At 42.2% G+C, this 25,071-nt stretch overlaps 1 protein-coding gene across 1 annotated transcript in view; it reads right to left on the bottom strand.

Annotated features, from left to right (window-relative positions):
- Positions 1-24,640, bottom strand: part of LOC139232489 (protein Niban 2-like) — a 238,739-nt gene extending 214,099 nt beyond the window's left edge. The window contains exon 1 of the mRNA XM_070862786.1: positions 24,408-24,640. Within this exon, the coding sequence (XP_070718887.1) occupies positions 24,408-24,462 (55 nt within the window). The 5' untranslated portion in view covers positions 24,463-24,640. The remainder of the gene's footprint in view (positions 1-24,407) is intronic.
- Between the last annotated feature and the right edge of the window lie 431 nt (positions 24,641-25,071).

Genomic DNA, 25,071 nt, shown 5'->3' with positions numbered 1-25,071 from the left:
CGCGAGTATCGCCACTGAGCCAAGGCTGACAAGTGAATGAATGAATGAATGAATGGAATGAATGAATTTCTCAATTTTCCCCATTCGGGTAATGCTGCACCCCAAGAACAATTTTACGTGCGAAGTACCAGATATTTTGATGTACTACGGTTCTACATCAAATGCAAGGAATTTTTGAAATTTAAATCCTTCAGATGAGTTTCAGTGGAGACTGGAAATTGAACCCAGAAAATTCTAGTCTGTATCGTTCAGTTATAGCCTGCCTGCATTTTGATAGGTGACACCTAGTTCACCCAACAGGTACACATGTCAGCCAGTAGCAGGGTTATGTCAAATCATCAACTAAAGCAGAAAGTTACTGCTCCGTTCTTGCAGCAGATGATAATAACCTCTGCTGGTGTCTTGTCCCTCATTGGTGAAGGCAAAGAATCCTTTATTATTTTTGAAAATGACAATATTTGATTGCTACACAGCTATATTGGTGCCTGTTAAGTCCAAGGAAACATGATTGGTGTGGTAATAACTCACCTTTTAATTTCCAGACTTCTGTCAAAGAAAAACCAAAGGAATGCAAGAGAAGTGTAATTGCTACATTGTGCTTAGATTGCCTCTGATGGAAATAGTGTTCAGTAACAATATGCAAGTACCATACAAGTCAATGCCGGTTTAAAACAAACAGCTTCATTACCAATCTTGAGCTTTCTGACGTACAATATTGAATCGAACACTTGACACACTCCCAAGAAAGCATACCTAAAAACTACTTGCATTTTATACTGATCAGTAACCAAGTTTGAAAAATAAACAGTCAGGTTGGCTCACTTGGTCAAACTCTCACCTTGGGAATCAGAAGGGTTTGGGTGCGAGTGCCATTCTAAGAGATGAGCATGTAAACTAGGCTAGCACTCCAGATCAGTACTATGGGAGTATTACATCAGTTTGTTTATGGTGAAAGTTGTAGATCCTGTTCAAAAGGACCAATTATTCTAGTGCCTTCTACCAACACAATCTAAAATAAATGAACTGGTTATTCACCAGTGAATTCTTGCTGTGCATAAATGACTGCCTCATTTAAACAAAATTATTATTCATTCACAGGATGTGGGTGTCGCTGGCAAGGCCAGCATTTATTGTCCATCCCTAATTGCCCTTGAGAAGGTGTTAGTGAGCCACCTTCTTGAACCGCTGCAGTCAGTGTGGTGAAGGTGCTCCCACAGTGCTGTTAGGGAGGCAGTTCCAGGATTTTGACCCAGTGATGATAAAGGGATGGCGATATATTTCCAAGTCAGGGTGGTGTGTGACTTGGAGGGGAACATGGAGGTGATGGTGTTCCCATGCGCCTGCTGCCCTTGTCCTCCTAGGTGGTAGAGGTCACAGGTTTGGGAGGTGCTGCTGAAGAAGCCTTGGCGAGTTGCTGCAATGCATCTTGTAGATGGTACACACTGCAGTCACGGTGTGCCAGTGGTGGAGGAAGTGAATGTTGAAGGTGAGGGATGGGGTGCCAACCAGGCTGCTTTGTCCTGGATGGTGTCAAGCTTTTGGAACGTTGTTGGAGCTGAACTTATCCGGGCAAGTGGAGAGTATTCCTTCATACTCAGGACTTGTGCCATGTAGATGGTGGAAAGGCTTTGGAGGAGTCAGGAAGTGAGTCACTCGCCACAGAATACCCAGCCTCTGACCCACTCTTGTAATTTGCCTTTTTAACATTCACTGCACTTCAAATAATTGGTTATGTATGTGAAGTGTTTGAGGTAATGCAAGCCTTCAGTTTGGAAAACTATCCATAGGCTTTGAGCTTCACTCCCACATCACTAACCATTTGAATTCCTTGCACAATGGGCTTGTAACTGCATCCTACCTGTTTTTCCCTCAAATGATGGGCAGTTCATTAAAAACATGGAACCAACTTGCATAAGAGACACAAGCTTTCAAAACTACTGGTTTCTTCTCAAGATCACAAAATGCTTATGGATCAGAACGCTGTTCAGCCTATTATATTTATCCCGGATTACTCGAAATGTGAAGAAGAATTTCCTGATATCTGTCCTCAAAGTACCCTTACCTAGTTTGAACCTGTGTCCCCTAGTTCTATTCCTGCACTTAGAGTGATAATCTGAGTTAACTTTTTCTATACGCCCAACAATGTTATATACCTCTATAGGGTCACATCTAGAATACCTCTTTTCCAAGCTGAGAAGCCCAAGGTCCTTCAGTTGTTTTCTCCCAACTGGTAGCCGGCTTTAAGGGATTAGCCTCGTGGCCCTTCAATGCAGTGCCGCTACTGCTGCATGTTTCTCATCGCTTGGTGACCAGAAATAGATGCAGTATTCAAGGGTCTGACTTGAGCACCATAAACGTTTGATCATTGCCAAAAACAGTAGATTGTAAGAGAGAGGAGGCAATGTAGTTCAACAGTCTATTGGTTTTTCTACTTGTTGCTCTGCATTGACTGGACATGTTTAGCATCAAGTCGAAGACTCTTGCATCACCTTTAGCTTCATTAGCTACTTCAACATTTTCTTCCCATGTGTAGCTATTTACACTTATCTGCATTAAATTTCTAATCTACTATTGTTCTGGCCAACTCCATATCTTGTTCAATTCATTGGCATTTCTAAGCTGCCTCTTCTGATTCCACGGCCCCTCCTAATTTGGATCATCTACAGGTTTTTGAATCCAAGCCGTTGATGTGAATTAGAAATAGTAATGTTCCTCCTCCTGAGCCCCAAGGCATTCCATTCAGAACTTGTTTCCCTTCAACTGAAATATAACTCTTCTAACTATTTGTTTACTTCCAACCCTTCAACTAGTTCCTTATCCATTCCTAGAGTTTACCCCAAATCCTCAGACCCTTTGAGTTTAGTGAATAACCTTTCATGGACATTTGTCAAAAACCTTTTGGACATCAAGGTACATCATGTTACAGGGCTCACAGTTCACTTGGGTTGCCACTGCCTCAAAGAGAAGTCGAACAGGTTTGTCAGGCAAGATCTTCCCTTCTGAATCCATGCTGTTAAAATCATCATAAATTAGCTTATTGCTTTATAGCTAATCCTCGATGGTCGTGAAAGGCGCTATATAAATGCAGGTCTCCCTTTCTAACTGTCCATCTCCTGAGGCTGACTTGGTCCAAAGTTCATTCATTTTGTATCGGTTTACCTCCCAGAGGATCAACTTTTATATCCCAGGTGTCCCTGTGGTTTTAAACAGTGGCATCTATTTGACCTTAGGTAAGTCAATTTTGTGCAAAGATGTTCTTTCAAGGTGTATTATTTTCTCTTTGTAAACTAAGGATAAGTGGGAGTTAATCCAATCATATTGTTCATGGATTGCTGCTTCCATTCATAGCTGCACCACTGGATTTTTAAGCCAGCCACTGCTATTTTCTTTCCCTACAAGAAAAATATCTTCTTTTCAGTTCACCTGCCCTAATTTAACCTGATCAAGGTGATGACTTATTGCAGGGTGTAATGCAACAGGAGTTGTCAGTACATCATCCAAGTGGGTATGCTTCACCTGCAGAGCTGCAAACCTGGGCAGCAAATGCTGGTAGGTTATTTGACAATGAGGAGGGAGTGATTAAAGCCAAGCCTAACCCTATCTTAACATCCTCATAGCTCCAACATGGTTCCCCCCCACCCATGGATAGTTAGTGGAAGGGGGAACCCCACGTTAATATTTTTCTCATTTGCCAAGCGTAAAGGAAAGTCAACTATAGAACACAAAGGAATCAGCAGGCACTGTATATTTATTCAGTGCTAATATAGGCGTCAGATGATAAATCCTAACGGAAAGCTTTTGTAAAAGCCAAGCATAAATCTGAATAGAATTCAGTAGCAATTACAAGTAACTCTTGTATAAAAATAAACATCTATTTCGGAAAATGCCAGTATTCACAGTACAAGCTGCAATCTTCCTGGTCTACACATCCCAATACCAAAATTACTCTACGACAGGGCCTTAGTTTAACATCTCGTGCAAAAGACACAGGGGCCAAAGTTTCCCCTCTCAGAAAGGCCAATTAGTACCAACCTGCAGCCCGGCACCCCCGCTTGGGTGCTAGACTGCTGGCCCAGCCGGCAGCCTCCCTGGCGGCACTGAGTGCCACTAAAGTGGCAGCAGAGCTCACAGCAGCCGTCCCCTTTAAAAGGAGAGGGAGATTGTGACGAGTCAGCGTGACACGGCATGTCCGTGCTGCACTGATGTGCTGAGCGCCACGTCCTGCGAGCTCCGCACAAATGCCCCGTTACTGCCACCAACGTTTTTTTCTCAAAAAGAGGCCAAATTCAGATAATTCGAATTGACTGCCCCAAACCCAGCATGGAGCAATTTCAGCCCCAGAATCTCAAAGTGCAGCACTCCCCTAGCACTGCAGTGTTTAATCTAGAATACGAACTCAAGTCTTGCACTAGGGCTTGTCCCCACAACTTTATGACTTGGGGACACAATTGTTTGCTACAGAGCCAAGCTGATACATTTGGTTATTATGGGTCATAGTCAAGATTTTTTTTTGCCGTTGGTCAAACTTGTTCAACATTTTCTTGCATGCAAAATAAATCCAAACACATACTTGCTTCAGACCCTGGTTCAAATCAAAAGAATTCATTGACTGTGAACACAATGTTGGATAACACCCATCAAGAGGAACATGGTCGAACAAAGCGCACAGACAGTCCGATTGTTGTGATCAATACACCGTGACAGAACTAAAAAGATTACCCTGTCTGGGTTTGGTGCAAACATACTTCTGCACAATTTTTACATGAAGCAGACACGAGGAACAGGAATACATCAGAATCTTAATTGAATTTTGGGCACAACACTTAACTGGAACACACACGTACTACAAAAAACACAAACGAGCCAACAGATATACACTGGTGTTGAGGCTCCACATGAGCTCCCCCTCACCCCATCAACATATCCTTCTATTCCTTTCTCCCGCGAGTGTTTATCAAGCTTCCCCTTAAATGCATCTCTGCTATTCGCCTCAACCACTCCCTGTGGTAGCAAGTTCCTCATTCTAACCACTCTCTGGGTAAAGAAGTTTCTCCTGAATTCCCTATGGGATCGATTAAGGGATTATTTTCTATTTGTGGCCACTAGTTTTGGTTTCCCCCACAAGTAGAAACATCTTCGCCACATCTGCCTGAAGACTTTTATCCGGTCAGCCCTCAGCCTTGTGCCAATGATACGTTAGTCGCTATATTGATGTCAGACAGCGAGGAGGTTGGTGTAGAAACGTAGAAAACAGGTGCAGGAGTCGGCCATTCGGTTCTTCGAGCCTGCACCACCATTCAATATCATGGCTGATCATGCAACTTCAGTACCCCATTCCTGCTTTCTCTCCTTACCCTGTAGCCGTAAGGACCGCACCCAACTCCCTTTTGAATATATCTAACGAACTGGCCTCAACAACTCTGTGGTAGAGGTTCACAATTCTCTGAGTGAAAAAGTTTCTCCTCATCTCGGTCCTAAATGGCTTACCCCTTATCCTTAGACTGTGACCTCTGGTTCTGGACTTCCCTAACATCTGGAACATTCTTCCTGCATCTAACCTGTCTAATCCCGTCAGAATTTTACATGTTTCCATGAGATCCCCCCTCTTCCTTCTAAATTTCAGTAAATATAAGCCTAGTCGATCCAGTCTTTCTTCATATGTCAGTCCTGCCATCCCAGGAATCAGTCTGGTGAACCTTCGCTGATTTCCTCAATAGCAAGAATGTCCTTCTTCAGATTAGGAGACCAAAACTGTACACAATATTCAAGGTGTGGTCTCACCAAGGTCCTGTAAAATTGCAGTAAGGTCTCCCTGCTCCTATACTCAAATCCTCTCGCTATGAAGGCCAACATGCCATTTGCCTTCTTCATCGCCTGCTGTACCTGCATGCCTACCTTCAATGACTAATGTACCATGATACCCAGGTCTCGTTGCGCCTCCCCTTTTCCTAATCTGTCACCATTCAGATAATATTCTGCCTTCCTGTTTTTGCCACCAAAGTGGATAACCTGACATTTATCTACATCATACTGCATCTGCCATACATTTGCTCACTCACCTAACCTGTTCAAGTCACCCTGCAGCCTCTTAGCATTCTCCTCACAGCTCTCACTGCCACCCAGCTTAGTGTCATCTGCAAACTTGGAGATATTACATTCAATTCCTTCATCTACATCATTAAATGTATATTGTAAATAGCTGGGGTCCCAGCACTGAACCTTGCCATACCCCATTAGTCACTGCCTGCCATTCTGAAAAGGACCAGTTTATCCCGACTCTTTGCTTCCTGTCTGCCAACCAGTTCTCTATCCATGTCAATACATTACCCCCAATACCATGTACTTTAATTTTGCACACTAATTTCTTGTGTGGGACCTTGTCAAAAGCCTTCTGAAAGTTCAAATACACCACTGGTTCTCCCTTGTCCACTCTGCTAGTTACATCCTCAAAAAATTCTAGAAGATTTGTCAAGGAAAGAAAGGAAAGATAGATTACAAAAGTAAACTTGCGCAAAACATAAAAACAGATAGTAAAAGCTTTTACAGATATATAAAACGGAAAAGAGTGACTAAAGTAAATGTTGGTCCCTTAGATGATGAGAAGGGGGATTTAATAATGGGAAATGTGGAAATGGCTGAGACCTGAAACAATTATTTTGCTTCGGTCTTCACAGTGGAAGACACAAAAATCATGCCAAAAATTGCTGGTCACAGGAATGTGGGAAGGGAGGACCTCGAGACAATCACTATCACTAGGGGGGTAGTACTGGACAGGCTAATGGGACTCAAGGTAGACAAGTCCCCTGGTCCTGATGAAATGCATGCCAGGGTATTAAAAGAGATGGCGGAAGTTATAGCAGATGCATTCGTTATAATCTACCAAAATTCTCTGGACTCTCAGGAGGTACCAGCGGATTGGAAAGCAGCTAATGTAACGCCTCTGTTTAAAAAAGGGGGCAGACAAAAGGCAGGTAACTATAGGCCAGTTAGTTTAACATCTATAGTGGGGAAAATGCTTGAAGCTATCATTAAGGAAGAAATAGCAGGACATCTAGATAGGAATAGTGCAATCAAGCAGACGCAACATGGATTCATGAAGGGGAAATCATGTTTAACTAATTTACTGGAATTCTTTGAGGATATAATGAGCATGGTGGATAGAGGTGTACCGATGGATGTGGTGTATTTAGATTTCCAAAAGGCATTCGATAAGGTGCCACACAAAAGGTTACTGCAGAAGATAAAGGTACGCAGAGTCAGAGGAAATGTATTAGCATGGATAGAGAATTGGCTGGCTAACAGAAAGCAGAGAGTCGGGACAAATGGGTCCTTTTCGGGTTTGAAATCGGTGGTTAGTGGTGTGCCACAGGGATCGGTGCTGGGACCACAACTGTTTACAATATACATAGATGACCTGGAAGAGGGGACAGAGTGTAGTGTAACAAAATTTGCAGATGAAAAAAGATTAGTGGGAAAGCAGGTTGTGTAGAGGACACAGAGGCTGCAAAGAGATTTAGATAGGTTAAGCGAATGGGCTAAGGTTTGGCAGATGGAATACAATGTCGGAAAGTGTGAGGTCATCCACCTTGGGAAAAAAACAGTACAAGGGAATATTATTTGAATGGGGAGAAATTACAACATGCTGCGGTGCAGAGGGACCTGGGGGTCCTTGTGCATGAATCCCAAAAAATTAGTTTGCAGGTGCAGCAGGTAATCAGGAAGGCGAATGGAATGTTGGCCTTCATTGCGAGGGATGGAGTACAAAAGCAGGGAGATCCTGCTGCAACTGTACAGGGTATTGGTGAGGCCGCACCTGGAGTACTGCGTGCAGTTTTGGTCACCTTACTTAAGGAAGGATATACTAGCTTTGGAGGAGGTACAGAGACGATTCACTAGGCTGATTCCAGAGATGAGGGGGGTTACCTTATGATGATAGATTGAGTAGACTGGGTCTTTACACGTTGGAGTTCAGAAGGATGAGAGGTGATCTTATAGAAACATTTAAAATAATGAAAGGGATAGACAAGATAGTGGCAGAGAGGTTGTTTCCACTGGTCGGGGAGACTAGAACTAGGGGGCACAGCCTCAAAATATGGGGGAGACAATTTAAAACCGAGTTGAGAGGGAATTTCTTCTCCGAGGGTTGTGAATCTGTGGAATACTCTGCCCAAGGAAGCATTTGAGGCTAGCTCATTGTGATTTGAATACATTCAGATAGATAGATTTTAAACCAATAAGGGAATTAAGGGTTATGGGGAGCAGGCAGGTAAGTGGAGCTGAGTCCACGGCCAGATCAGCCATGATCTTGTTGAATGGCGGAGCAGGCTCGAGGGGCTAGATGGCCTACTCCTGTTCCTAATTCTTATGTTCTTATGTTCTTATGTAAGCATGATTTCCCTTTCATAAATCCATGCTGACTTGGACTGATCCGGTCACTGCTTTCCAAATGCGCTGCTATTTCATCTTTAAATAATTGATTCCAGCATTTTCTCCACTACTGATATCAGGCTGACCGGTCTATAATTCCGTTTTCTCTCTCCCTCTCTTGGGAGTTTGCAGGAGAATAAAAAGGATCTTGCGATCTTCTCCTGGGGCTTGAGCTATTTCTGAACATTGTATACCCTGCATGCGCTTTCTGAAAGATTCAAGAGTTGCTGCTACCTAAATTTGGTTTGCTTTGTGGCCTGGCGCCAAGATGAATTGTTTAAAAGAACGAGCTTTTTTTTGTTTTGAAGCATGATGTTTTGATATCTTTCATCTGCAGAATAACCTTCCATTGAATTAATCCCTAATGCTTTGGCCGAGTTCGCTCCCAGTATATTAACACTCCTGCTTGACATTACACTCTGTAAATGTCAACTTCCACTTTAAAACTACAATGGCCCAGAATTAGGAGAAAAGGAACCATCTGAATTGGGATCGAATTGCAGGGTCTTCCTCCATCACCCTTCATGTGTGGTCCAGTTTCCATTGTCTCATTGATCACTTGGCTTGTATATCACAACCACTTAAATGCAGAAGCAGTCTGTTAAAAGTTCTAACCAAAGGCTGCACTCCACTGCTACCTACTCAGAAAAGTAAACGCTTATTGTCTCAGTGTCTTGGAACAAGAGATGACATCCATTTTGAAAAATTCACTTTTGACAATAGTATAATCCATCGGTGTCTTTATGTTAAGGTTTCAGCCCAGCCACAGGGTGAGCAGTAGGGATCTACACCACGAGTACACAAACTCTTGACTTCCCTCAAAAGGAAGATGTAAAATCAAACAGTTAAAAACAAAACAATGCTAAGGATACCTCCAGGCCATACTGAAGCAGTGATTATCCATCACAAATCAGCAAACAGATTTCCAACATTGGAGGCATGTGTGTTCGAATACACAGCGTTCAAGACAATGAATGGCCCCAGTCACCAGTGCACTGTCAATAATCCATAGCTAAAGTAAACATTCTCCACCTGAAACAGTTACCTATCTCAGAGCATGGTTCATTGTCTAATTACCTCACACAGCAATGAAAAAAATGGTCCGTCAACTTAACCATCAAGCAGAAACTCATGTTGAAACTGGCCTTTCAGGCTGGAGAATGATAGCAGGAATTAGGTGGGTGTGCATGTCATATTACTGCAAATTGCCAACACTGACTCGACTACACCTTACTAGACTCCTGAATGCCAGCATTTCTGTATTTTTTTCTTTTACAAAAACAAGGATTTAACTTGAGTTTTGAATACTTTTAGACCTGAAGCACGGCATGTGCTAAAGCTCGGCGTGTGGGTGCTGTCGTTCTGAACAGGTTTCTTTTTACAGCTGAACGTTGCTATCCGTACCGTTAGTGTTTATATCCATACCTTCATCAGATGATCTTTTGTGTAAAGATTAAATATACATTATAAGTAATGGGAGAATAAAAAGGAGTATCACAATAAAAACATTCTAGTTTTTTTTTAAAAAAGTGTTTACCATAAGATGGCAAATAGCCATTGAGATAACGGATACAAATGCTTTTTTCTATCCTTGTAATTTAAACAAACTTAATTTCTCTTCCCATCGCAGTTCAAACATACTTGATTCAGATGAATTTCAATATTGATTACTACCCAATTCAGAAATATTGGTGATCAAATATTTATTTGGTCACCTTATAATCAGCTTGCCAGCACATTCCAGGCTGGACTTTACAGGTTAGCAACAGCAACGAGTGAAAAGTAAATGGACTTGAGCAATAAAACAAGGAGCAGCTAGTACAAATTGTGCAATTGGAGTCATTTTAAATACAACACTGCCTTAATACTTGATCCCAGTTCACTACGACAGTATCCCAGAGATCACATTTAGCAGGTGCCTTTTGGATGACCCATCATTAACTGGAGATACTCCGAATTCCAGGAACCATAAAACAAGTCAGTCAGAGACTCAACTCTCAGCTTTTCAGTGACACTAGGAACCATGAGCCTACCCCTTCCTTTCCTGCAATGGCTGGGAATGGCTTCAGTTTGCATGGTCAAGAATTCACAGCCATCCTTCTCTCAGCCAAGTGTCAGTTGTGGCTCAGTGCGTAGCACTCTCGTCTCGGAGTCAGAAAGTTGTGGGTTCAAGTCCCACTCCAGGGACTTGAGTACAAAAAAAATCTAAGCTGAAACTCCAGTGCGGTGCTGAGGGAGAGCACCGCACTGTTGGAGGTGCCATCTTTCAGATGAGACATTAAATCGAGGCCCCGTCTGCTCTCTCAATTGGACATAAAAGATCCCATGGCGCATTCTGGCATTTTGTATTTTTATTCCATCAAGTGCCATTTCTTTTGAAATAAATGTAAACAAGCTACCATGGCCATACTAGATTTTTAGAACTGGAGTTGTTCAAATGGATCCACCCTCATGTGGTTACTTCATGATGGTTCCAAACTGTCCAAGCTATGAACAAATAAAATGAGCATGATGTCATACTTTCTTTTCAGAAGTTATTTTGGGAGGGGAAAAAGCCACTTACAATACAGCTGCGAGATGGTTCAATTTTCCAGATTTCAAGCATCACAATGCATTCGACAGCAAGACATCATCGAACCTTTTATGCAAGGATCCTGAAATGACACAATGGTACTCTAGCATGCAAACATTTAATGCTAAAATGCCATGGGACATTTAGCTGTATTAAATGATGTTATATAAATGCAAGTTGTTGTTGTATTTAGTTTATATTTCAGCAAAGGTGCTAACATACTTAAAATAGTTTACACCGCCATTGAAACCGTGGAAACGAATTTCAGACCAACGCATTATTCATCTGCCTACCAGGATCTCATTTCAAGGCCATGGTATTAGAGTGACTCAATTAAAAACATTTAAATTTTAGCATCACCAACATGCATTTATGTAGTACTTTAATGTAGTAAAGTGTCCCAAAGCGCTGGAGAGGAGCGTTATTAAACAAAATTTGACAGCCACTTAAGGTGATATTAGGGCCGATGCTTGGTCAAAGTAGTAGGTTTTAAGGAGCATCTTCAAAAGGATAGAGGTAAAGTTGGACCTTTCTGGTCCGGCACCAGAACAGAGAATTTTCCAAACCACGGGAGGTCACGCTTACCGGTACCTATCGACAACGCCCAGGCTCCCGAGTGTGCGCGCGCTGGCAGCCTGTGAGTGGTTCCCTCAGCTAATCGGCGAACACACTCACTGATTGACAGCCACTCCAGCCAATCAAACCTTTAATCGTCTCCCTCAAGCCCAACTAATGCCGAACCACGGATGTTTCCGGATTAGAGTGTCCCGGACTGGAGAGTTACAACCTGTACTATTCTGGGCCCCAAACACAATAAGCAATATTTCTCTCATCCCAAATGAGTCTCTGGAAAGTCATGCAGACAATGGAGGAGCAACCAAATTCCTCCAATTAACTTTCAATTCCTGGCTGGCAGCTATAGGGCACCAGTTAAGATTCACCAGCAGCAAGATAGGGAAGATGGATTTAGAATCATTGAAGGATCTTGAACATTCTAATCATAACTTTTATTCTAAAATGGAGCCAATTTCTAAAAAGAGGTCCAAAATGTTTGAGCAAAGTGAAAATGATCAGACAGAGGCACCTAAATTGAGAGAGATTAACTTGAACCACATGCAAGGGCATAAATCACGTAACATTTTCCTTCAGTCAATAGTGCTAGATTATAAATCCAAATGGCTTTGGACATTATAGATCGTGTGCTTGTTATTTTCACTTAAAATGGAAATCTACAGGAAAAGCAAAAGGTTAGTGCTAAATAGTTCTCTGCAGCCATCACAAATAACCTCTTCGTTTTTACACCAAGCAGCATTAGGATTCACAATGAGCACTAAATTATGCCCAGATTGCCTGTGTAACAAACCTTTGGAGGTCAAGTTTAGTGAATTCAATGAGATAAGGGACTCCAGCTGTCTGTCTGCTGGATGAAACAGTTCAAGGACAGCCAGGGGTTGTCACAGCTGTCAAAGCATCCATATGTTCAGCTGACTGGAGAGACCACAGGATACATAAAAAAAAAGCAGCAGACAGCTCACAGAACTGCAGAAGGCCAATAGCAGTCTGGTCAATCCCTTGATCAAGGTCAGAAAGAACAGAAACATACTGCTGTCCAAAATAGTTTGAAAGATCATCCCACAAGGCATCACATTCTCCCTGCAATATCTCGGGCACCTCCATTTTTACACAGTACAGCTATCAGCGAGATGTTGGTGTGTTCATTCAAGTGCTGTGTTGTGCTGAACTGAACAAAAGTGGACTCATGCCGATTCTTCCAAAAACCAAATTTCGAATGCAAAACCAAATGCCACCTCACTGATGCAGCTTTCGGTGTGCCTTTACAGGGTAGAATTAAAAATTTGTATTTAGATTGCCCCTTTCAAAACCACAACATATCCCAAAGCACTTCATTAATGAAGTATTTTTGAAGTGTAGTCACTGTTGTAATGTAGAAAATGTGGCAGCAAATTTGTGCACAGCAAGCTCCCACAAGCAGCAATGTGATAATTACTAGATAATCTGTTTTTTTTTAAAAAGTGATGTTGGTTAGAGAATAAATATTGGCCAAGACACTGGGGAGAACTCCACTGCTTCTCTTCAAATAGTACCATGGAATCTTTGATGTCTGATCTTTAACTGAAACAGGGTCTCATCCGAAAGATGGTGCCTCCAAATGTGCAGCACTCCCCCCAGTATTGCACTGGAGTGTCAGCCTGGATTATGTGCTCAAGTCTCTGGAGTGAGTCATGAATCCACTGACTCAGAGGAGAGTGCTACCAATTGAACCACGGCTGGCACTGCAATGCAGACATGGGAGAAAATGATCAGTGTATGTTCTTGGTGGAGTAAGTGGTGCGTGGTAATTGAGTGAGTGGGCAGAAATTAAGATAAACTGACAATCTCAGTACTCGTTACAGCTCGATTAATGGCATCTGTCCTCATCAAGTACAGTACAATTAAAGCTCAACGTTACCGAGGTGTGATATTACGAAGGCTGATTTGGCAGACAAATGTTCGGGAACTGAGCCTTCAACACCAAGCTTTGTCTCCTCAGTCAGCTCCTGATCGACAAGCCCCGACAGGAAGTCAGGCTTTGCTATGCTCGACAGACAGGCAGGCACCATAACTAACAAAAAATTATAATAATTCAACCTTTTTAAACAGCTTGTCTCTTCAAAAAAGGTAAACAAAAAAACTTCCTTCCACAAACAAGTTATTTTAAGAATAGGTGAATTTAAACTGAGGTGACATAGCTTTGCTATCTTAAAAGTACAGAACCAATTTTTCATTAGTGCTACCATAAGACCACTTTTCGATGACTAAAATGCAGCTATTTTAAGATACTGTTCACAGATTTTGAATTTGAAACTGCAACCCTTAAATACAGTCACATCCAATAAACTAACAAATCTATTGTAGCGAAGGCAGCTATTGAACAATGTTGGGGAAGTCCAGAACCAGGGGTCAGCTATTTAGGACCGAGATGAGGAGAAACTTCTTCACTCAGAATTGTGAATCTGTGGAATTCTCTACCACAGGAAGTTGTTGAGGCCAGTTCATTAGATATATTCAAAAGGGAGTTAGATATGGCCCTTACGGCTAAAGGGATCATGTGGTATGGAGAGAAAGCAGGAATGGGGTACTGAGGTGAATGATCAGCCATGATCTTATTGAATGGTGTGCAGGCTCGAAGGGCCAAATGGCCTACTCCTGCACCTATTTTTTATGTTTCTATCATTCAATCTTGTGGGGCCATCATGGAAAAGCAGACATATTAAAAAGATTAATTAAAGCAAGCCAAACAAAAGCATTATAGGAAGCGAAGTAAAAACCATGAATGCTAAAGCATAGCAAGACGACCAATGACTATACCAAAATATTATACACAAAGTCGAACAATTCATTCCAGATCACACCTTGGATACTCATACTGGATCCATAAATCAAGATCGAAATACTGAGCATTTAGAAATGAATGGGATGATCAACATGCATTTATTAAAAAGAAAATCTTGTTTTTTTTTGACTAATTAAATCAAGAGAAATGCATGGATATGTGGTCGATATGGATTTGCAGGTTTGATGAGGTGTCTCAAAAATTCTTTAAAATAAAAATACAGGTATATGGCCCAAGAAGAAAGGAGGCAGCATGGATCGACAGTTGGGTTAATGGGTGGTGCTAGGATTAGATAAGGGTTGGATGGGATGTATCTCGGGGGTCAGTGCTGGATCCACGATGCATATACAGGTATATGATTTGAATGGAGATTGGGAGCATAATATTGAAATTTACTGAAAACACAAGAGGGGCAGTTTTGGCAAAGAGTGAGTTGAAGGGTAAATGACTTCAGGTGGACATCGACATCAACGGAATCAGATTAGTGGCAATTTTAATGCAGTGAAGTGTGCTACATTTTAAAAAGGAAGTAGTATGGGATTATAGCAACTTAATGGAAAGATGCTGAAGGGATAGCGAAGAAAAGTTAAACCCAAGATTGAAATACTTGAAGGTGGAAGCGCAGGCAGGTAAAGCCATAAAAGAAATGCAGGTAGCATTTTGGGTTAGACCACAAGAGCAGAGATATTATAAATTTGTACATGGCAATGGTTAGGCCATAATTACAGTACTATGTTGACTGCTGGGTAACCCATTGTAGAAAAGATATGAAAGCCAGAGAGTATATGCACAGTCACTAAAAATATACCAGGGATGAGAAACTACAGTTATGAGTAGAGCCTGCAGACACTGGCACTATTTCCATGGGAGCCAAGATGGGGAAAGGGGAAATTTATTGGAGGAATACTGAATCGACAATTTCTTATGGTTGGGGTCTGTTACAAGACTTATCAATTTAATTTTTTTGATATTAAGGGAATCATAGAAACATAGAAAGTAGGTGCAGGAGCAGGCCATTCGGCCCTTTGAGCCAGCACCACCACCATTCAATAAGATCATGACTGATCATTCACCTCAGTACCCCTTTCCTGCTTTTTCTCCATACCCCTTGATCCCTTTAGCCATAAGGGCCATAACTAACTCCCCCTTGAATATATCCAATGAACTGGCATCAACAACTCTGTGGTAGAGAATTCCACAGGTTAACAATTCTCTGAGTGAAGGAGTTTCTCCTCATCTCAGTCCTAAATGGCTTACCCCTTATCCTTAGACTATGTCCCCTGGTTCTGGACTTCCCCCAACATTGGGAACATTCTTCCTGTATCTAACCTATCCAGTCCCGTCAGAATTTTATATGTTTCTATGAGATCCCCATCTCATCTTTCTAAACTCCAGTGAATAAAGGCCCAGTCGATCCAGTCTCCCTCATATATATCAGTCCTGCCATCCCGGGAATCAGTCTGGTGAACCTTCGCTGCACTCCCTCAATAGCAAGAACATCCTTCCTCAGATTAGGAGACCAAAACTGAACACAATATTCCAGGCGAGGCCTCACCAAGGCCCTGTACAACTGCAGTAAGACCTCCCTGCTCTTATACTCAAATCCTCTAGCTATGAAGGCCAACATGCCATTTGCCTTCTTCACCGCCTGCTGTATCTGTATGCCAACTTTCAATAACTGATGTACCATGACACCTAGGTCTCATTGCACCTCCCCTTTTCCTAATCTTCTGCCATTCAGATAATATTCTGTCTTCCTGTTTTTTCCACCAAAGTCGATAACCTCACATTTATCCACATTATACTGCATCTGCCATGCATTTGCCCACTCACCTAACCTATCCAAGTCACCCTGTAGCCTCTTAGCGTCCTCGTCACAGCTCTCACCGCCACCCAGCTTAGTGTCATCTGCAAATTTGGAGATATTACATTCAATTCCTTCATCTAAAATCATTGATGTATATTGTAAATAGCTGTGGTCCCAGCAATGAACACTGGGCACTGCCTGTCATTCTGAAAAGGACCCGTTTATTCCTACTCTCTGCCAACCAGTTCTCGATCTACGTCAATACATTACCGCCAATACCATGTGCTTTAATTTTGCACACTAATTTCTTGTGTGGGACCTTGTCAAAAACCTTTTGAAAGTCCAAATACACCACATCCACTGGTTCTCCCTTGTCCACTCTACTAATATTACATCCTCAAAAAATTCTAGATTTGTCAAGCATGATTTCCCTTTCATAAATCCATGCTGACTTGGACCGATCCTATCACTTTTTTCCAAATGCGCTGTTATTTCATCTTTAAAAATTGATTCCAACATTTTCCCCACCACCGATGCCAGGCTAACCGGTCTATAATTCCCCGTTTTCTCTCCCTCCTTTTTAAAAAAAATTGTGTTACATTAGCTACCCTCCAGTCCATAGGAACTGATCCAGTCAATAGAATGTTGGAAAATGATCACCAATGCACCCACTATTGCTATGGCCACTTCATTAAGTACTCTGGGATTTATCAGCCTTCAAATCCCATCAATTTCCCTAACACAATTTCCTGACTAATAAAGGATTTCCTTCAGTTACTCCCTTTCGCTCGACCCTCGAACCCCTAGTATTGACAAATCCAAAGTATTTGTTCAATTACTCCAGACAGGGATGTACAATTGTTGAAGTTCATCCATGTGATCTTTAAATGTTTGCCATAGCCTATCCACCGTCAACCCTTTAAGTATCATTCGCCAGTCTATTGTAGCCAATTCACATCTCATACTATTGAAGTTACCTTTCCTTAAGTTCAGGACCTTAGTCTCTGAATTAACTACGTCACTCTCTATTTTAAGAAAGTATGCAACCATATTATGGTCACTCTTCCCCAAGGGGCCTCACACAACAAGATTGTTGATTAGTCCTTTCTCATTACACATCTCCCAGTCGAGGATGGCCAGCCCTCTAGTCGGTTCCTCAACACATTGGTCCAGAAAATCATCCCTAATACACTCCAGGAAATCCTCCTCCACCGTATTGCTACCAGTTTGGTTAGCCCAATCTATATGTAGATTAAAGTCGCCCATGACAACTGTTGTACCTTTATTGCACGCATCCCTAATTTCTTGTTTAATGCTGTTCCCAGCCTCACTACTACTGTTTGGTGGCCTGTACACAACTCCCACTAGCGTTTTCTGCTCTTTGGTATTTCGCAGCTCCACCCATACAGATTCCACATCATCCAAGCCAATGTCCTTTCTTACTATTGCGTTAATTTCCTTTTTAACCAGCAACGCTATCCCGCCTCCTTTTCCTTTCCATCTATCCTTTCTGAACGTTGAATACCCCTGGATGTTGAGTTTCCAGCCTTGGTCACCCTGGAGCCATGTTTCCGTGATGCCAATTATATCATATTTGTTAATTGCTGCCTGTGCAGTTAATTCATCCACCTTATTACGAATACTCCTCGCATTGAGGATCAGAGCCTTCAGGCTCGTCTTTTTAACACACTTTGTCCCTTTAGCATTTTGCTGTAATGTGGCCCTTTTTGCCTTGGGTTTCTCTGCCCTCCACTTTTACTTTTCTTCTTTCTATCTTTTGCTTCTGCCCCCATTCTACTTCCCTCTGTCTCCCTGCATAGGTTCCCATCACGCTGCCAATCAAGAGATATGGGGATAGTGCAGGAAGGTGGAGTTGAGTTCAAAGATGAACCATGATCTTTTTGAATGGCAGAGCAGGCTCAAAAGGCCGACTCCTGCTCCTAATTCTTGTTATGTAAAATTGCCAAGAATAAGAGGTTGGATGAAACATTTTAAAAAACAGACAATTTTTGAATCATGGAATGCTTTGCCACAAGGACTGATTGAGATCCACACCATTGAGGAATGAATAATTGATGCAAAGAAAGGAGAGATCAGGGCAGTGGGATTAGATTTGGATTGCTCCACCAAAGAACCAATACAGACAAGATGGGCCAAAAAGCCTCCTAGTGTGCTGTAAACGTATATGGTTCTATCGATTAGAAGCTGTAAATGTGTTACAGGAGGTTTTGTGAACTTGGTGCTGATCAAGGGAAGGGAATTTAATGCTGGGAATGGAATACTTTGTCTTCAGACACCCAGTCTCAAACATCTACAGATCAGGCACAACACTGCACCATTATTGGATTCGCGCATTTTCCACCAGTTATTCTGTGGCTTCTTGTCAATTAGCACCAGTGGGCAATTGGATTCAGACTTATTTTGTATAAACACTGGATCCTCAAATCAGCAGACAGAAGAGACTACAGGAAGCCTTTTTCTGATTGAGCCCACCCAGTGGGAGCATCTCACCCACTGAATGCCCATGTTGAAACTTCCAGCATGGAAATGCATGATTTTCCAACCATTATGGAACTTTCTACATGCACTCTCAATGAGCAAGGCCCCCAGCAGGGAGGAAGCACAGGGCTTACTTCTCATTAATGTAGGGTGGATTTGAGCCCAAGTGCCTGAGGAGCTCTAAGAGCCCAATCCATTACACAACTCAGTTCCCCTTTTATATAGTTAGCAATAGTATATCAAGTACTATTGAATATATTTTAAAAAGTGGAGATAGACAGATTTTTGAACGATAGGAGTCTAGGGTTATGGGGAGCGGGCAGGAAAGTGGAGCAGAGGGCAAGATCAGATCAGCCATGATCATATTGAATGGCGGAGCAGGCTCAAGAGGCCAAATGGCCGACTCCTGCTCCTTTTTCTTCTTATTTTCTTAAGTACACGGCAACAATGCATGCATATAATCATACTTTGATGGATGCAAATCAATCTTAAAATGTTGGGTGTTTCTTTGCTGCAACCTGAAATTAACAAGCACATTCCAATCTGTTCCCTAACCAACAACAAAAAAATTAGACCACAGGCTGTGTCTATAACAATTTCACCCTCTGACCTTGAAGGGACAGGCCATCTTAAAAAAACCTTGGCAGAAAAATAATACATCATCATGCATTACATGGTACAATGAGTCATTATAGAAAATAAGTCATTATAAAATAGTGAAAACAGTGCATCAGTCCATTTACCATGAGCATTGTCACAAATGATCTGCTATAGGTTTAAATAGAGTTTCAGACACTGCCTTTTAATGATATTTCAAATAGGGGAACTCCTGCAGGTCATTTCTAACTGTGCATGCATCAGAGCAGGGCACTGCACACCCTCATTTCCAATGTACGCTCTTGGAGGATAAGGTCCCATGCTAGAAGTGCCAACTCAAAATTACCTCTTCCATCTATAATAAGTTAAAAATTCTATGTCCATGTGCCAATTATTTCCACTGTGAATTCCTATGTCTACAATTACAATGCAAACTGTCTACGTAAATGTGTCACACTGCAATTACACCCTCCGATCAAATGTGGTGCTGTGCAGCATCTCAATTTTGCATCTCAGGTTCTCGGCCTCTGTCGTGGAGAAACTACAATGCTCCAACCAACTATTTCTTTGCTTCCCAAATTGCTGCAAGTTCTCATTCTTAACCTCGGAATTCAACACAGCAAGTCACAGCTAAAACTGAATCAATTATCATAACTTTGCCTTCACTGTTCCCCACAACTCTTTGCAAACCTCCAATCACCCTACACCCAATAATCATGTAGTCCAGCTTTTAATTTGAACTTTAAAAAAATATATATTTTTTATCAGAATCCATGGAAACATTTCCAACCATAGCTAACCACCGAACGAGAGAGGCATCGTGTAGTTTCTGATGGAGATGTTTAGATTACTGGGTATGTAGCTTCATTGCTTCAAAAAGGATAGCTACTGCTTCAGAGCCCGATTCAGCTTCTAGACACCACCTCATAATTGCACTGTGACTTGTGTACTAGCTTCACAGGGGCCAACAGCTCATTCAGCTGACAGTTAGGGCTTTTACAATCAAAGAAATTATTCAGCAGCTTATTCTCAGTTTGAACATTTAGAACAATCTCATTACATTGTGTCTGTGCACTCATTCAAGTGACAGGAAACAGACGTCAATCCTTTGAAAGTCCTAGACACCTGACTAAAATACAAGCATTATGGCCATAACCAACTCTTAACTGGAACAATATTATAAGGGCTGAGCAAAAAGTTCACCAAAAGATAGGGAGATCAGTGAAACAAGTGTTGAGCCCCAAGTGACTCAAATTGGGATTAACTTGGTTAGTTCACACTAAACCCAAATAGTCTTGAATCAGACATTTTAAGAGACTGCTCGTCACGATGCCAGGTGGGCCTGGATTTCTGTTCGAGAATTCACTGAACCACAAAGGAAGGGTCCAAAGAAAACAAGCTACAGTCAGCACTGTGGAATGTCATTTCTCACAGATTCAGCACACAGGAGCATTACCAGCCTGAGAACATTTCTGCTCTGAAAGCAAATCATTCTTTCTTGATGGCAGCCTGAGCACCAACTTTTTCCTCAGGCTTTTTATAAACTGCAACACACAGGGCACAACACGTCACTGCGAGCAGCAGTTAACAGTGTTGTTCGTGGTAGCTGGAATTAAAAACTCAGACGAATAAAGGCAGAGCCGTTGAAATAAAGTGGCTCTGCTGGTTAACTAGAGGTCATAGGGTGACAAACTGCAATGTGTGACGCATACTTGGTTCAACTTGTTTAGATTAAATCAGTTTCTTGTCACAACACAATGGAATTTCAACATTAAAAAAGCATAATGGAATGTACAAGCCCGGACAATACATCATGCAACAATTCTCTCCTGCTTTGGGGCTCAGGGTGCAGGACATTCACTCTTCTGTCATCCACAAAACTTCTGCTCAGATTCAGAAGAGACAGCAAATTTTTTTGGTCTTTGAGCCATCATAAAACTAACATACCAATCCTATAAGTGTGGAAAATAAAATTATCCAAGACACATCCTGTTGCCATTCACATTTTTAAATAGGTAAAGCTGCAAGTATAAGCTAAGAGAACTTTTGTGAAAAATTGACTGACAAAATGTGTACACAATATATCCAATGCACAGGATATACCCACTTTCTGTAGAATAAAACTCAAATACAACTCCTTTCTTGTGCACAGTAAAATAGTGGGAGCCTGCTCAAGGACACTGCAACCCAACACCTGCTTGGCACTCCTCTACCCTAAAATGTTCTTTCCAAAAGAAACATTGCAAATATCATGGATTGTATTTGAAAAATCCTACCATTAAGACCTTCCAAAAATTCCAGAGATAAGCAAGACATGTGGCAAACTCATGCAAACATTATTGCATCCATCACATCAGCATAATCTGCTTCAAATGCTTCCAAAATCTATTTAAGTTATACCACAGTGAAAGGTCCCAGTCAGTTATCTAAAATGATTCTTCTTGACAATGTAATTACTCTGTAAATCAGAGTCAAGCATCGGCCTCAAACTCTGAATTACATGATATTATCCTGCTACACAGGCAGCCATTATAATTATGTGTGGATTTTATCACAGTCCTATTTTCAACATGCTATTAATGTTTTTTCTCTCAGCACCAAGTCACCTCCTTATACTGCTTCAAATCAATCATTTACCAATTAAGCTTTAGCAGCGCAAAACCCTGGCCAGCAAAATGGATGCTGCCGAGTGTAAACGTCTGTCATTCAACCTTGAGGCTCATCTGACAAGTGGTCAAGCTTTGATCTCTTTGGATTTTACTTTGATTTGAACCTCCATGATTTATCCATATAGGTCTAAGCCCATGAGGACCACACAAAGTCCACATTGGTAGTCTTTAAAATCTCCAAACTTTCTTTCTAAATTTGTAGTGTTATGTATGTTTTGCGACACCATCCACTGAATATCCTTTGGCACTATTTGGTTAGTTTGGTGAAACAAACCAGCCAATCTCAATATAGCAGTGAGGTAGGTATCTTACATAATCTGCTGAAAAAAATAAGGCCGATAGTTGAATCATAACTTGAATAAAAACAAGAATACCCAGTCTTCACTCAACCATCTCTGCTAAAAGCAATTAATTACTTCACACCATCAGTAGACAACAGAACCTGATTGCTGAGAACTCAAAGTGAAGTCTTCTAACCTTTTAGATCAACATTTCTTCCTCAATGATCACATGTTTATTGTCACTTTCTAATCACCTCCTGACTTGTGTCTGAACAAACCAGCACTGAACATATCCCAATGCCAAATGCATTGCACGGAGGTAAAGTGGCTGTCTTACTGAACTGAATTAGTTAGTCATTGTTGACATGGATGTACAGACACCTCGTACCAGCTCAGTGCATGCTACATCTCTATTATACCACTGATGCTTGAGGCAGTGCAGACTTCAATAACAGCCCTGAAACATTAACAAGGTGGCATTAGAAAGCATCTCCCTGAGTGGAGGTGTAGTACTGTCAATAGCAAACAGAAAGACCGTCATGTTCGGTCAGTGGGCAGGCCAATCTCTCCATCCACCCATATTCGCCAATATTGGCTTTGCTCAGCATTCTCCCCTGCTGCATCAATGGGATGAATTCAGAGCAGAGAGGCACAAAACAGAGTCCAGTGTAAGCCACTGTGAAACATTAACCCAAGTCACACAGACCAGGTCTGTTTTAGTTTCAACCCCTGACTTGAGCAGAGTTAGTCACTCAAATACTGGCACTAGTGACTCAAGCCAAGCAGCTGGGGGGGGGGGGGGGGGGGGGGGGGGAGGGGAGGGGAGGGAGGGAGTTCCCACTCCAATATTTCACATCCTCGGATGGAAACTGCACAAATTGTCAGTGAGGAGGGAAAATAGGCTTCTCTGATATCTGCTGTAATCAAACAGCCCAACATTCAGCTTAAAGATGAAGAAGAAATGTTTACTTAGGTGAAGTACCAAAAAGGGCTATTGCAACCACAGTAGTCTCATTCATGCCTTTGGTATTCTGAACTTCAAGTTTTTCCTCCCGAGCTCCACCCTAAATAAACATTCAACATATCTAGAACTTTCCACCCACACCCTGTACTGTATGGAGTCCAATTTTTCTTCATTGGCTCCCTATCCCTCTGTGCATGGATTTGATGACTACGTTCAACAGAACCCTACCTCTGCAACCTCTGGAACTGATATGACCCTGAACACACCCTTCACTAACTCTGGTCTACTGGAATACCTCCCCTTCCCTACCACCATCAATGGCACACCCTTCAACCATGTTGCCTCCACACTCAAACTCCCTCCCTAAACCCTGTGCTACATAACTCTCCTCAGCTTCCAACACCTCCCGAAAACTCACCACTCCAACCACACCTTTGGTTCAGTTCACTGTGATTTCCAACCATGAACTGCCTCAGGACATACTGCATTCAATCTAGCTGTGGATGGTCACATGAGCTGCAACCTTAAAAAGACAGAATGTAAGATGGGGAGCCATTTAAAAAAATTAAACAGCGATATCATTTGAAACCTCCCAGGTGCAGGTTTAATCCAGTACTTTGAACAGGCTGCCAGCTGTCTGTTACTGAGATGAAACACCCAATCTGTATGCAATTACACGACAGTTTATTGAACAGTTCTCACTTATCTCTCAGATATGAACTCGAAAATGCTCTCGATATCAACATTGGTTTCCCGCAACGGGTCACAGATCAGTGCCGCACATCCCAAGACTGCGCAGTTTTATCGCGCACATTAAAAAGGAATTCAGAAGAGGGCCTCTCCCTTGTCCACTGAAGGTTTCTCCGATAAGACAGAGATTTCCGTTCGCTGACTTGCTGTATCGCCAAGTCTAGTACATGTGGAAATATGCAGAGACTCCTGGCAGAGAAAACTGGGCAACTTCGAACCAACGGAGTACAGGAAAGTTTCCCCAAAGAACAGCACTCGAAAGTTGTCTGTTGCAAATCGATCATCAGAAATTGACCCGAAATTGAGAGAGAGTGGGGAAAGCGAGTTTCACCGCGACACTGGTTTGGAGTTTTTTTTTAATTTCAAAATTGTAAGACACGCCGCCAGTGAACACTCTAACCGGGAGCACCACAGAGCCGGGTTATCCCGGTCTGCCCCTGCCCTTACCTGAGATAAAGTGACGCCGGTTTTCATCAAGGTGAGTGGAGATGACATCCCCCATCGCGCCTCACTCCACCAAACACAGACAGCAGTTTGTGCAGCTAATCTCAAGCAATCCCCCAGCACCAATGCAAAGGTTTGTCTGTGGAACCGCTGCACCCGGCTCAGCTGCAGGGACGTTTCACAGGGATCCTGGCACACCCTCCTGCTCCTCACTAAACCAGTCTCACTGCACTCTGTGTCTCATTCCCCACTCCCTGCCCATGTAGGGCGGAGTTTGAAAACTGCACATGCGCCACAAACTCGCTGAAGCTGCAGCCCCCACCCCTATTCTGTTTTAAAATAACCCACAAGTGTCACCAAACACAAGTGCCCTCCCCTTTTAATTAATAAAATAATCATAATAACTTTTATTTATATAGCGCCTTTAATGTAGTAAAACGTCCCAAGGTGCTTCACAGGAGTTCCAGAAAGAACTTAAAGAACTTACCCACAAGGTGTCAGTGGTTGCACCCTTACCTGTGACTCTGAAAGTTCTATGTCCCACACCAGAGACTGGAGCATAACATTCAGGCCGGCACTCCGGTGCAGTGCTGAGGGAGTGCTGCACTGTCGGAGGGGCAGTACCAAGGGAGCACTGCACCATCGGAGGGGCAGTACTGAGAGAGCG

The sequence above is a fragment of the Pristiophorus japonicus genome, chromosome 20 (genome assembly GCF_044704955.1).
Source record: "Pristiophorus japonicus isolate sPriJap1 chromosome 20, sPriJap1.hap1, whole genome shotgun sequence".
NCBI classification, from domain to species: domain Eukaryota; kingdom Metazoa; phylum Chordata; class Chondrichthyes; family Pristiophoridae; genus Pristiophorus; species Pristiophorus japonicus.
This window is presented reverse-complemented; position numbering and strand designations above follow the sequence as displayed.